Source organism: Mixophyes fleayi, chromosome 6 (genome assembly GCF_038048845.1).
Source record: "Mixophyes fleayi isolate aMixFle1 chromosome 6, aMixFle1.hap1, whole genome shotgun sequence".
NCBI lineage: Eukaryota > Metazoa > Chordata > Amphibia > Anura > Limnodynastidae > Mixophyes > Mixophyes fleayi.
The window spans coordinates 218,899,707-218,914,986 of NC_134407.1; the positions used below are offsets into that span (position 1 = coordinate 218,899,707).

The 15,280-nt window shown below is 42.8% G+C and overlaps 2 protein-coding genes across 3 annotated transcripts in view; one reads left to right on the forward strand and one right to left on the reverse strand.

Moving 5' to 3' along the window:
* LOC142159791 (uncharacterized) overlaps positions 1 to 15,280 on the forward strand; it is a 1,176,369-nt gene that overhangs the window by 239,844 nt on the left and 921,245 nt on the right. The window lies entirely within an intron of this gene.
* LOC142160636 (uncharacterized) overlaps positions 1 to 15,280 on the reverse strand; it is a 39,140-nt gene that overhangs the window by 3,931 nt on the left and 19,929 nt on the right. Inside the window, exons 4-5 of the mRNA XM_075215499.1 lie at positions 11,129 to 11,229; positions 10,507 to 10,585 (exon numbers count right to left, since the gene is read on the reverse strand). Coding sequence (XP_075071600.1) covers positions 10,507 to 10,585; positions 11,129 to 11,229 — 180 coding nt within the window. The remainder of the gene's footprint in view (positions 1 to 10,506; positions 10,586 to 11,128; positions 11,230 to 15,280) is intronic.

A 15,280-nucleotide genomic window follows, 5' to 3' on the forward strand; every position in this document is an offset into this window, starting at 1 on the left:
AAATCCTTAGCTCACTGGCAGGACCTGCGACTCCAACACCAAAAGCCCTTAGAAGCAAATGACACACACTGAAGTCTCTCCTGCTGGTCTTTTTAAAAAGATATTTCCCACACTGGAAAGCCCACCCCCTAAAGGTATGGAGATGGCAGGAGAGAGCTGTCATCCTCTCATGGTTTTCCCTCTTGCTGTTTTGGAGCCTAAGAGTCTGACACAATTCCAGGGAGAACAGTAACTACTCAACCAGGATTAAGTCAATCAGCAATTGGTTTAAGTAAGAGAGCCTTCCTGTTTTAACCCCTTCTAGGCATTTGTGATGTCAGAGGGGATCCAGATGCTGCTGGCTTCCTGTTTGTAACAGGGGAGAGGTGCTTTGGTCAGGAAACAGTACATACACCATGCTGTAATCACATATGATATTCAGATGAATACATGTAACCCACCAGGCTTTATTTAGGAACAGTGTGGATAAACTCTATTCCATCTTGATGGGTTTTTGTCCAATTGGACTGTACAACAAATGAGGGTAATAAAATAAAACAACCTGCCACAGGATGGACCTCCTATGCCACCGTGTCGTGTTGCTGGGGACTGGCTGGGCTTGCCTTGCCACCATCCCTTCCATTATTTCATATTGAACCCCACTAAACGCAGTAGGGGGCGCTCTGCTGCCACCACTTGGCTCCTTCACTGGCACCTAGAACCACTTCCTTCTGGGTAACTCTCACTGCTAATGTACCCCCTTTGCTGGGCACCTGGGCTGATACCCCTGACCTCTTCACTCAGATGAGGGTTGCTGGGGATGGTTCCCCCTGGCTTATCACACTAGTCAGTGATGCAGGGAAGTGGGCAAACCGTTGGTAGTGGGCAAATCACCTTGGTTCCTAGTAATTCAGTTCCTCAGATATTGGCAAATAGATTTAGTGAGATATCTGTATCCACAATACAGTTGTGGGTCCTTCTAAAAGCTAACAGCAATACATCTAGACTCTAAAAGTAATGCGCATTACTTCTCCATGTGAATTCACATTTTAAGATCAATTAACTGTATATCGGTTCTATAGGGATTATTTTTGATATATCTTTATTTTCTCTCTTTTATATGATTACTCTTAATTAAACTGAAGTGTTTTACAGTATAGAGATAGATTGCAGATGGGCAACAGCAGAAAGTGCAAGAAAGCATAAGGTTAGAGCAGGATACAGAGACAGGTCAGAAGATGAAGAGCAACATTACCAAGCATCCAACCATAGAGATTTGAGGGGCGCTATGGTACAATGATGGATGTGTGATTATAGTTCTGTAAGTGTGAGAAGGTAGAGTTTGTGTGAAGTGTGTGTTTTGATAGAATGTATGCAGGAAATAATCTTCTTTAGTATTGCAGTGTTACACATACTGAGAATAAAACATTCAGGTATCAACTTTTCTGTAATAAGTGTTTATTACTCACCTGTGCTGATATCTGTAGGGATTTCCTCCTCCTTACACTGCTGATCACCCCTCACATACATCTCTTCTTCTCCCTTTATATTTTCTACCTTAATATCAGTCAGATCATCAAACTAAATAACAAAAAAAAAAAAACAAGATATAAAAATATAAAACATAGAGGAGGCATCTTGAATATTAATATTTTTATGTCAATCGTGTTGATTGTATCTTTTTCTGTTGTTTCCTTTTTAAAAAAAGAGTTTAAAAAAAAAACAACAACAAAAAAAACCAAACAAACAATAAAATAACACTTTAATAATGTCTTATTTCATTAATTGAAATGAAACAGAATAATATAAGTGTGACAGGATGGACCGCCTATGCCACCCTGTCTGTTGTTGCTGGGAACCGGCTGGGCTTACTTTGCCAAGTCTTGACCTGTACTCTGTACCATTATATCAATGATATTATGATTTTAGGAGCAACAGAGGAACAAGTACAACAAGACTTAAAAATATTGACTGACTACATGAGTCCAAGAGGATGAAGAATCTCTCAAAAGTTCAAGGTCCAGCGCAAACAGTAAAATTAATAGGGGTTGTGATAGGATGGAGCGCCTATGCCACCCTGTCTGTTGCGTTATCCCAAATGCGCCCTCTTGCCGCAGGAGGAGGGGCTTACAAATGCTGCCACCACTGGACTCCTTTACCGGCATCCAGAACCGGGTTTCTTCTGGGTAACTGACGCTGCTAGTGTACCCCGTTGCTGGTGTACCTGGGCTGGTACTCCAGACCTCGTCCTATAAATCAGGGTTGCTGTGGATGGATCCCCCCTGGCCTATCAAAATGGCCAGAGCTGCTGGGTAGCAGGCAGAGCGGTGGTACCGGATGCTGGGTCCACACTTCAGAATCAGCCAGAGAACGGATTCGATTTTGGGTCCAATCTGTAGGTCACAGGGTTTTCAGCATGGAAGATGTTTTCAAGCAGGTCTTTGAAGCAAGTTATGTTTATTTGCAGTCACACTGATTGAAGGTGTCAGTGATCAGGTCAGATGGAACCATAAGAACAATTTTCAATACCAGACAGTGCTTTTTATAAAGATTTGAACACAGCCTCACAGTGTAAGCCTGAGGTCTGAGCTATTTTTAGAATCAGGATGCAATTTGTTTACCTGTTGCTGGTGTACCTGGGCTGGTACCCCTGACCTTGACCTATGGATCAGGGTTGCTGGGGATGGATCCGCCCTGGCCTATCACAATGGCTAGAGCTGCTGGGTAGCAGTCAGAGCGGTGGTACCGGAAAAGCTGGTTTCAAATCTCAGAAACAGCCAGGAACGGATTAGATTTTGGGTCTAATCTGTAGGTTGCAGGGAAAGAAAAAAGTTTCCAAGCAGGTCTTTTGAGCAAGTGACGTTTATTTGCTTTCACTGGTTGAAGGTACCAGGGAGCAGGTCATATGAAGCAAGAAGAACAATTTTCAATACAAGACATTGTTTTTTATACAAAATTGGACACAGCTTCTAAGGGTAAGCCAGGCCCCTGAGGTCTGAGCTATTTTTAGAATCAGGATGCAATTTGTTTACCCAAACATGGATTTACATGCAATGCAAAGCTAACGATATTTACACTTATCTGTGATATCCTAACACTTGCTGTGATTTCCTGCATCTTATTTTGGTTACAATGTTCAGACAGGTTCGAACACTCTGGACAAATGGCCACACAGTAACGCCCCCCTCCTGAGCCTTGGCCAGAGCAGGCATCGGACACTTCATATCAAAAGACTTAGTTAGCATTTCCTGCAATCAGACTCCCTCCCCACATATGCTTAATTGAAGATTTCCTCTAGCGACGTTAAAAAAAAAAATAATTCTCCCCTGGTCTCATAAATAAAGATATTTTCTTTCCCAAAATACACACAATATCAAAAATAAGTACATTTGAAATTATATAAATAAGCGCCCTGCGCTATTCCCTTTAAATAGATTTATACCATAAGGGTTACTTATAAATGATCCAGTCACAATCAGTGTATTAGACACACACAGCTGTTCTACAGCTCATATAGTGAAAAGTAATTTTGGTAATTTTGTGAGACCATAAATTCCATCTACCTGACACTGCTGTGGGATCCTGGGATTTTCCTCTGTACAATCCTGTGAATAAAGAGGACGGGGACATCTCTCTGGGGTATTTCTGTTACTGGATCCATCTGTAGAAGACACACAGTGACTGATACATTGTTTAGGTGTGATGGTCAGATGTTGTGTGTACATTAACCTACATAACCCAGTAATTAAGGAGGCATCACTTATATGTTCCGCTCTTAAAGTTATTGTAAAACAGTGAAAACAGGCTGGATCTATGAGAAATGTCAACAACAGTAAGATCTTTATAGGAGGGGATGAATGTCCACTGTTATCAAAAAGGTTAACAGAATTGACCCATGCACCCCTCCTCCCTTTTATTAGATAAGATACATAAAATGATCCGTTAGTACAAAGATATTTCTGTATGTCCAGCACGGAAATGGTTTTAACCATTTTAACTATTCTGCCTATGTAATAAATGCTGTGAACAGAAAACAGTTGAGGCTAAAAAAGCCTAAAAGTGCGAGATACTGACTGGATCATTGAATGGTCAGAGACAGACAGTGAATCTGATGCAGAGGTTGGAGTGGTAAAGGGAGAATTACGCCCCATTATCACTACCAGACAAAGGAGGGAGGTGACATAAAGAACTGGTACAGATGCTGCTAGTGTGTCACATACAGGTCACAATTACTCACAGACAGGGATCAGGGCACAGCAGGGATTGGTGGAAGAAACACGTAGTTATTCTGCTGGAGAACTCAGTGAGATTGGGGTTATGTATAGACAACATCCTAATGAGGGATTGCTGACATGGGTAGTGAGACTGTGGGACTGATGTGCAGATGGTATAACACAAGGAGAGGCTATCAGTTTGGGAGCAGTGTGTAACGATCCCAGGGTCAGATTACAAATGAGAAGGGCACAGTTCACAGACTGTAATGTCACATTGCTGCATCTCATTCCAGGTTCTATAGCACAAATATATGACACCTACAGTGAGTGCATGGGATGAGTTGGGACAAGGAATACAGAGATTGTGTGACTTACGATGTATGAATGGAGTCACCCAAAATCCATTACCAGAGCTGGGTGTGTATTCTGTGCAGACTGAATGGGATGGTCCTGATGTAGCTCTATTTACTACAGTAATGTGTAATAAGCTTTAACCACTGCTCCTCCCAACTGAATGCAGCTGTTATCACTATGCTGAGTACAATGCCCACTGGTAGAGCTGTGCTTCATGCTGCTTCACTGATGAGTCAGTTGGGAGAGTTAGAGAAATCTAATAAAAAGCAATAGCGTATTGTAGAGAGAAAAGATTTTAAGAGCAAGATTGACAGACAGTCTTCAAACAGATTTAAAGTGACACGTGGACAAATGTTTTTGGATTTGCTAAATGCTGGAGTACTAAAGAGAGAGATAGATGGAGTTGCTACAACTGAATAGTTCAAGAGATGGAAGGGACTGAGAGATGAGGGGACGTTGCCAGGGGGGGCACCCAAGAAGGTGGCGACTAGATTACTCCCATTTAACACCCACCTCAGTCATCTACACCTGGCCCTTACACTGCTCTCTAAGGAGGTGCAAGGTCTGGCAGATATATGATACTAGGAGGGGGTGGAAAGTTCCCAATCTATATTGACAGCATGGCAGATCCCAGCAGCTACTGACATTCAATATTTGTTAAATTAAACCAAATGATCGCCGTCCCTATGTGTCAGTGGAAATTTATTGGTCAGGTCAAACACAACCACACAGAACTACAGCATTACTCGATAATGGAGCAGAAGTATCACGGTTTCACTTTGCAGCGACACAACATATACAACAGGCACACTGGGTTGCTGTGGAAGGGTCGGGGGGGGGGGGGGACAACAGACATGGGCAGCCAATATTTACTGCAGACTAGGCAAAGCTCTGATGGGGGGTGAGGTATATTCAAAACACAGGTGTTGGTATCTGAACTTCCAGACAACATAATTGGTATGGATATTTTGCGTGGACAAACCATACATACTGAAAGTGGAACTTATGTGTCTGGATGTTCTGTAAGATCCTGCATGGTGTCTGCAGTGAAGCCTATTGAGAGAGGTTTAGCCCAGAGAGTTTATCACCTTTTAACATTGCTGCTAGTGGCAGGGGGCAGTATACTTCCTCCCTGTCTACGAGCTGCCAGGGAGAGAGGGGCTCAGCCCACTCTTCTCCCCTGGTGCCTGTGTCTGGGTCGAGAGATTTATCTTTTAAATCTCCCGCCCAAAGTTACTTCCAGGGACCCGACTCCGGGGTCTGGCTCTGCTCCCTGGCCGAAAATAGTACCAGGGGAGAGCAGCCAGATCCTGGGGCAGCAGTCCCTGCCCTGTCGCTAGTTGAAGCTATTGGAGCTCCAACTAGGGACTTAGCTGCTTGGGACCCCCAGGAGGCGCTGCACCTCCTGGATCCATTTAATTCCAGGCGGCTGGTTGTTAAGTCCCTCCGACAGCCACTGAAGCTGGCTGCTGTGAGGTGAAGGGGATCCAGGGCTGCCTCTGCAGCCCCAGCCCAGGGTAAGTACTTTCTTTATTATACACATATACATTTTACATCTTAGACTTAAAATACACATTTATACATTTAATACACCTAGTTACACTCCTTGCAACTGCACACCGGTTAACTACCGGCACTGCAGCACCGACACAAAACATTAAAATTTATTTATATTTATAGCACAACTACCTCAGCTATACATTTATACACTTCCTGGCGCCGGGGTTTACCCCTTATATGCTGCAGCTAAGATGGCCACTAGCGCGGCGGGCGGCACTCAGGGGACCCGGCCACAGGGGTAAAATAAACTGGACCACAGCCAGTCATAACTCAACTAGCGCTAGATGTAATTGCTAACATTAGTTCTCCAACAAGGAAGCACAGAAAGTCTTAGGATTTTGGAGGGCTCTTGTTACCCACCTAGGCTTGATTCTTAGGTCTATTTACAATGTGACTAGGAAGAAGACTGAGTTCACATGGACATATGACCAAGAAAAGGGTTTTCAGGTACAAAATAGGCAATGAGGACTCATAATGCCCTTGGTCCATTGTAACTAGATCAACCATTTTATCTAGACGTGACAGCAACTGAGCATGGGATGTCTTGGGGTCGGTGGCAGAAATCTCCACATACTAGAACAAGGAAGAGTCCAATTAGATTCTGGGTAAAACAATTCTCTCCTGCCCAAAGAAGATATTCATCACTGGAGAAACAATCTTTTGCTGCTTACACAGCCTTACAACATGTTGAAGCAACTACAAAGCAGCAGCCTTTGACTGTCAGAAGAGACTTACCAATATCTAGATGGGTTCGACAAGAGGTCTTAGGTGCACGCACTGCAGTAGCTCAGAAACCAAAGCTACTGAAATGCAAGTGGTATTTTAGAGAAAGAGGTGGAGTGTCATCTCAAGACATGCTGATATCAGTACACAGATAGATGGTTTGGTCACCTGTCAATCAGATGAACTTGAACAACCCCATCTCCAGATAGGGGACAGCCCAGTGACAGAGGCTAAACCATGGGCACAGCTGAAGAGAAGTCAGGAGCCTGGTTCACAGATGGCTCACCACAACTAATATATAATTGACGAGTATGGACAGCCGCTGCCTACCAACCAGTAACAGAAACCATAATTCGTGAAACAGGCGATGGTGGGTCAGGTCAATATTTAGAAATGAGTATGGTCCTTCGTGAAACAGAGGGAGATGTCATCCACGGCAACCCTGAACTAAAGGAAGAAGTCAGGGGTACCAAGCCCAGGTGCCCAGCCATGGGGTGCACTAGCAGCAAGAGTTACCCAGAAGAAGAGGTTCAAGGTGCCGGTGAAGGATACTGGTGGTGGTAGTAAAGCATCCCATATAGCATTTAGAGAGGGCGTATTTGTGATAAAGAAAGTGGACAGTGGCAAGGCAGGCTAAACCAGCCACAGGGAGCCTATATAGACTCAGTGCAACCAACATTCGGTGTCAATCGACATGTAAATGCACACACTAACTTTCCTTATAATGATGTAGCAGATCAACTAGCACAAGTCAGTATTTGTTCCCTGATAGAGGCAGAAGAAGATGAAGAACTGAAGAGATTGAGATAGTGGTCCCATGTACAGTCGGACACAGAGGTGCACAAGCCAGTAGAGATTGGACAAACCAAACGGGAATACCATTGACACACTTAACGGCCAGAGACATTGTTGCCCAGTGTCCCAAGTGTCAACATGTCCACAAGTAAACAACAGAAAATACCCGATAGATGATGTAGGCTCTATACATTGAGGAAAAGCTGCTGGAAATGTGTGACAAAATGGATTTGATAGGACCACTACCGACAGCAAGAGGTGGTCTCAAATCTTACGTTACAGCCATTTATACATACTCAGGAGTTCTTTATAATTACAAGACATACAGAGACATTATGTTACTCCTATGGAGGTCCAAACAGACAATGGAACTCACTTTTCTGGCCAGCAAATCAGAAAATGGGCCAAGTAGGAGGGAGTACATTGGGTTTATCATATACCTTACTATCCTCAGGTTACTGGGCTCATAGAGTTTTATTAAATGTGGCGAAAACAACATTGAGGCTTTGCCTTTAAGGGTAAATTAGCAATAGTTTGCATAAGTCAGAGAGTGGGGTGTGATTGAAAGGGTTAACAGAACTGACTCAAGCAAGCCCCCCTGTTTTGGAGATACATACAATGACCCCTGTTAGTACATAGACATTTCTATATGTCCAGCAAATAACTGGTTTAAACTAGTCTAAGGGGGAAGAAGAGGGAGGTTGGATTCAGAGTTATATTAGACAGACAACACCCAGGTAAATGAAAAACAAAAACAAATAAATATGAAAATAACCTGTGATCTCACAGCTTCAAGATAAATCACACACCCATAACCCATTTTACATGTAATAACATAGGTACAGGGCCGGATTTACCGCTAGGCAACCTAGGCACCTGCCTAGGGCCTAGCGGCTCTCGGGGGGCACAGCTGGGGGGGGGACAGGAGCAATTTAAAAAAACAAAAAAAAAACCGGCCCCTCCCCCGACTCGCGGAACCCCCCCCCCACACACTTGTGCGGGGGAGGCGGGGTCGGGTGCCGCGAATCGGGGGAGGGGGGTCGGGTGCTGATGGGCACAGAGGTGGTGATGGTGAAGGGCACAGAGGTGGTGATTGGCACAGAGGTGGTGATGGTGAAGGGGCACAGAATTGGTGATTGTGATTGGCAAAGAGGTGGTAATGTGCACAGATATGGTGATGGGCACAGAGGTGGTGATAGTGAAGGGCACAGAGGTGGTGATGGTGAAGAGGCACAGAGGTGGTGATGGTGATTGGCACAGAAGTGGTGATGGTGAAGGGCACAGAGGTGGTGATGGTGAAGGGGCACAGAATTGGTAATAGTGATTGGCACAGAGGTGGTGGTGATGGTGAAGGGCACAGAGGTGGTGATGGTGAAGAGGCACAGAGGTGGTGATGGTGATTGGCACAGAAGTGGTGATGGTGAAGGGCACAGAGGTGGTGATGGTGAAGGGCACGGAGGTGGTGATGGGCACAGAGGTGGTGATGGTGATTGGCACAGAGGTGGTGATGGTGGGCACAGAGGTGGTGATGGTGATTGGTACAGAGGTGGTGATGGTGATGGGCACAGAGGTGATGGTGAAAGGGCACATGTGATATTGTGAAGGGGAAAAAGTGACAATGAAGGGACACAGTGTGATGATAGAGGGACAAAAGTGACAAGAGCACATACTTGGATTTATGCGTATTATTTTTGCAAACAACTTAAGTAAGTATTTCTGCCCTGACTTCAATATTTATTAAGTTGTTTTGACCCAACTACTTAAAAAAACGGGACTGCTTGGTAATTATTTAGGGGTGCCTTTTTCTGCAGCAGGGTGGCCTTGCTCTTTTCAGATGTTAGGTACGCCCCAAAGATGCAAGCCACGCCCTCACCTCCTTTGGCGGCACATGCTTTCATATCTACGTAACTATAGGGGTATATGGTAGGCTGCAAAAATATAGTGCTATGGATTGTTTCAGGGAGGGGGCCCAAAAACAGTATCCTGCCTAGGGCCCTATGAGGTCTAAATCCGGCTCTGCATTGGTAGTTGTAGTGCTAGTATACAGCTTGGATCAAATAACATTAAGAGAATGTGATCATTACTGAGAACAACATATAAAAATATTATTACTGTTATTAGTGCACAGGGAGGATCATGGATAATGTCACACAGAGTCTCATTCAGCTATTGAATCACTATGGTGACCTCCCTTGTACTGATAAATAGGAATCACCAGAGAGTGTGGGGGGAGGAGACTGGTCAGATCTCTGGGCTGGTAGCTCACAATGATATGATGTGAGGAGGAGAACAGAAGTATAATAGGGACTGATGGTTCCTGACTACCCCACTGGGCAGATACTTATTCCTCATTAGTTTGTACAGACAGAGGAGGATGTAGAATAAGAGATTGATGTAGTACTCACCTGTGCGGATATCTGTAGGGATTTCCTGTTGATCACCCCTCACATACGTCTCTTCTTCTCTCTTTATATCTTCTGCCTTAATATCAGCCAGATTATCACCCTAAATTACCCACAAAGCAATAAAATACTACTTTAATAATGTCTGATTAAATTATTTGAGATTAACCAGAAGAATATCAGTGTATAAGACACACACACAGCTGCCCTACAGATCATATAGTGAATAGTCACTTTGGTATTTGGTGAGACCCTAAACATTATCTACCTGATAGTCTTGTGGGATAATATGATTTTCCTCCGTACAATCATCTGACAAAAGTGGACGGAGACATCTCTCTGGGGTGTTTCTGTTACTGGATCCATCTGTAGGAGACACATTGTGACTGAATACATTGTTTTTATGTGACTTAATGTGTGTAGGTAGGTGGCCCTCAAAACTGCTTTCTCTTGTACAATGAATAATAGTCTACTCTTACCCCATGACATGAGGGTCTGGTGATTCTCCATCATCACGTCCTTGTACAGAGCCTTGTCTCCTTCTAAATACTCCCACTCCTGCATGGAGAAATAGACATTGACATCCTGACACACACAATGATACAGTCATCACACAGACACATTCCCTGGTGTTACTGTATAATGTCCCATTCCCAGCAGTCACCTATCCAGTCAGCAGCTGAATGATCTTGTTGGTTAGTTGCAGGATCTTCTGGTCATTGTTTTTCTCATGTATCAGTGAGTGAGGTGGAGGAACTGTGACTTGGGCAGGATTCTGGGTCCTGCTCAATCTTTCTGACACACGGAGATGACTACTGAGTATCACAGGCTCATCAGATGTCTTCTTCACTACTATGTACTCCTGTGTATTGAGGGATACATCAATAAATAAGTAAACAAAAAAAAACACCAACTCAGAGTTATTATTTTTAGGGGTTAATTGTGGAAAACGTCTAATTTTTACAAAACAATGTATTTTCGAATGTAACCATTTCCTAGGAAAGTGGAGTGAATATCTGAGATGGGTGCAGCTTCTGCCATCTTCAGTAGAGCCACCAATTTGTGTCCTCTGTCTATGGCCGGACCCCACAGATGAATCACCTGCTTTGGACAGATTAGTGTAAACAGCAAGATGACGTTGTGTTGGGAGCTGGAGGATAACAGAGGACTAAGAGTAGCCGGACCACTGAAGGTGACAGGAGCTGCAGGAGAGGTAAGTTGTAAGATTCTGATATAACGGTTTCTATAAATGATGTCACAGAATCTCTCACCTCTCCAGTCAGCAGGTAGGTGATCTCCAGGGTGAGATTTAATATCCCATCAGTCAAATGACTGATCATCATCCCCTCTACTACCATATCGACGGGGTCCCAAAAGACTCTGTTCCCGGCCCTCTGCTCTTCTATAGGTGAACAAATTCGCTTATTCGGCCTCCAGTACCACCTCTATCTCTTCTAACCTGACCTTTCCCCTTCTGTCTCGCCCAATGTGGCTACAGCTCTTTGAAAGACATATTACCCCTTATATACAGACAGACATACATACATACATATGGGGAAAGCATGAGTTGGGCTATCTAGAGGAGGTGTGGTCCTGGTGGACTTAACCTTTATCTGAGCATGCCTGGAACAGAGAGAGAGAGGCTCAGAGAAGAAGAGAGACAGATCACAGTGACTGGCTGAGGAGGGAACCTCATCAATAAAAGATATTTGTATTTGTGTGTGCCGCAACTAAAGAAAGTGATAGAGATAAGCGGCCTAGCTGCCCACTGATTAGGGGCCAAGAAGTGAGATAATGCCTCACTGATCACTATACACAGGTCACCAATAATCCACTGATCACTATACACAGGTCACCAATAATCCATTGATCACTATACACAGGTCACCAATAATCCACGGATCACTATACACAGGTCACCAATAATCCACGGATCACTATACACAGGTCACCAATAATTCATTGATCACTATATATGTCACCAATAATTCATTGATCACTATACACGTCACCAATAATCCATTGATCACTATATATGTCACCAATAATTCATTGATCACTATACACGTCACCAATAATCCATTGATCACTATACACAGGTCACCAATAATCCATTGATCACTATACACAGGTCACCAATAATCCATTGATCACTATACACAGGTCACCAATAATCCATTGATCACTATACACAGGTCACCAATAATCCACTGATCACTATACACAGGTCACCAATAATCCATTGATCACTATACACATGTCACCAATAATCCATTGATCACTATACACATGTCACCAATAATCCATTGATCACTATACACATGTCACCAATAATTAATTGATCACTATACACAGGTCACCAATAATCCTTTGATCACTATACACAGGTCACCAATAATCCATTGATCACTATACACAGGTCACCAATAATCCACTGATCACTATACACATGTCACCAATAATCCATTGATCACTATACACAGGTCACCAATAATCCACTGATCACTATACACAGGTGACCAATAATCCATTGATCACTATACACAGGTCACCAATAATCCATTGATCACTATACACAGGTCACCAATAATCCCCTGATCACTATACACAGGTCACCAATAATCCATTGATCACTATACACAGGTCACCAATAATCCACTGATCACTATACACATGTCACCAATAATCCACTGATCACTATACACAGGTCACACTGGTATCACTCTGGAGCACCCAGGTGGGGTATGAGATCAAAGCCTACTCTAAATGTATTATATCAGGACACCAGAGGCTGCTGCAACTGTATTACACTAATTACACCTCAAACTGTGTTATAATAACAGGGCCCCAGTCAGCTCACACGTATTATACTCACAGGACACCAGAGGCTGCTCCCCCTGTATAATAATGTATAATAATAATAACATAATTACCTGGTGCGGACACAGCAGTCACCTCTCTGACTCCTCCTACTCTAAGGTCACCCGGAAGTTGATGTTACAATAGATAAAAGATCAGTTCCGGTATGTAGAAGAACACAGGCAGCGAAGATCAGTTGAAACGCACTTGCCGGAAGTCAGGTGGACCGCACATACAGGAAGTCGGTGGAACGCACAGACCGGATGTCAGGTGGAACGCACTGACTGGAAGTCGGTGAAACGCACAGACCGGATGTCAGGTAACATCTTCCGGGTGAGAGGACGCAGTGACTGGCAGGTTATGTACCTACATAGATATAATGAGATATAACGATAAACATAACACAGGTAAAATAAAATAGGTGATGAATGATGAGGATATAAGTATTATGAGGATTATACAGTAGGAATTACTGTGACTACCACAATATCTCTTAGATGCAGCTGCTGATTGTTACTTGGGACTAGGCTGCCTGTTACCTCCTGAGTGGAGGAGAGGAAAATTACTGTCACATATCTGTCAGTCATCAGCTGTAAGACATTACTTGTTCTGTACTGATATACGTCCTAAAGTACATTCACCTCTTCACTCTATCCTGAGGGATCAATGACATCCAAGTTATTTCCCTCTGATATAACAAGACCACACCACAATGGCTGCACCCAGTAACATTTATGGTCCCCCTCCCCCCGCACTGAGATACATAGGATGACACAGCTGGGTGCTGGAGGGGAGATGTCTCCCAGTAGAAGAGGGCAGGGAGAGAGAAGGGTGTCTGTGAGTGCGACGTACTGGGGTCGAGGGGTGATGGGGGTGTAGCAGTATGGTATTTTCCTTTTATTAAGAAACAAGATGGAGTCTATCATTGATTTCTATGTGTCTCTTTATGGACAGATACTAAGTCTGTGATGTTTCGTAACATTATTTACTTTTATGGCCAAGTTTTTCCCAATCCTAGTGCAGTGGACTATGTCCTTCAACTCAGCTCTTTAAGTAATTTAGAACTCAGACAGACAGTGGTTATTTACCAACTTAAGGTAATGTTCGTTTTACAACAGGCAGAGAGTATTTGTGTATTCTTACAAACTTAGCTGTTTTACTCAGAATAATACTGCCATCAACTGCCCATATTGCATCAGTTCAATTCACTTTAGTATCAGAAAAAGGATTATTTAAGGATGGCATAGTTTGGACCTTCTTTAGACCTTGCTGGTGAGTCAGGAAGGCTGTGCATGATTCAACTTGAATGTGGGGTCTCTATGCTGTAAATTTGAGGAATTAAGTGTGTGTCTAACCACCTATCGAAGCTAAGTATTTTAATTGTCATATTAATTATTAAATATTTTTCTTATACATAGTTTGTGAGTGTATCATTCTTTCTTTGTGCTAGTATTTCATGAATGTAAACTTGCAAACTGATACAAATGGCGTAGCTGGCAGGATTAATTTTGTGAAATCTGCGCAGAGGGGTAATGTTCAATAACTGTGTATTGTGTTTGTCTTGTGTGTTGCTATTATTATTGCACTTATAAAGTGACTCTTTAACTGTGTTGTGAAAAAACAGATTTATGCTGAAACATATTGATTTTGTTAACTGTAGAAGTGTAGTACATAGTTTAAGAATATGTATGTTTTTTATTGAGCATATCATTTGTTTTTGTGACTTTGTTCTTTAACTATTCAAGTGTTGCACATAGTTAAAGAATATGTATGTTTAGAAAATGTTTGAAAAGCTTAGAAATAGGTTGTTAGGGGGAAAGGAGGAGCTTGCCAGACCACTGCCTACTTGGATCAGAGCTAGCCCATGGTCCAGTACTGCGCAAGAGTTGTTGAAGTATCAAACCCGATACTATATTCTAATGTCCTTAAGCAAGTACAGGAGTTTATAATGAATGTATAAGAGTGTTCAACGCCACTGAGTGTATTCACATTGGTCTACAGGTTAGTGGTAAATGATATCTCAGCAATATGATACCTGACACGAAATTAGCGCAATGATCAAATACAAACATAAAAACAAACATAAATAAATAGGGTGAAAAAATACTTATATTCAGATGACTGGTAGATCCATATATCACAATATTCTGATCTTTCCCTCTGTGTTGCATAGAAGTGATACATTACATGAGAAAAAATATAAATATAACATAGTGTAACATTGTTTGAACCAAGTTATTTCACATAAGATGAATTAAATTATTATAGTGTTCTTCTTAGATGTAATTCAATCCATATGATTTATACCACCACAGTTTCTCTCCTTTGTGGTTCTACTTACTAGACAATATAAAATCGCCTTCAGTGCTCAAATAATTTCAATGTGATGTGTTG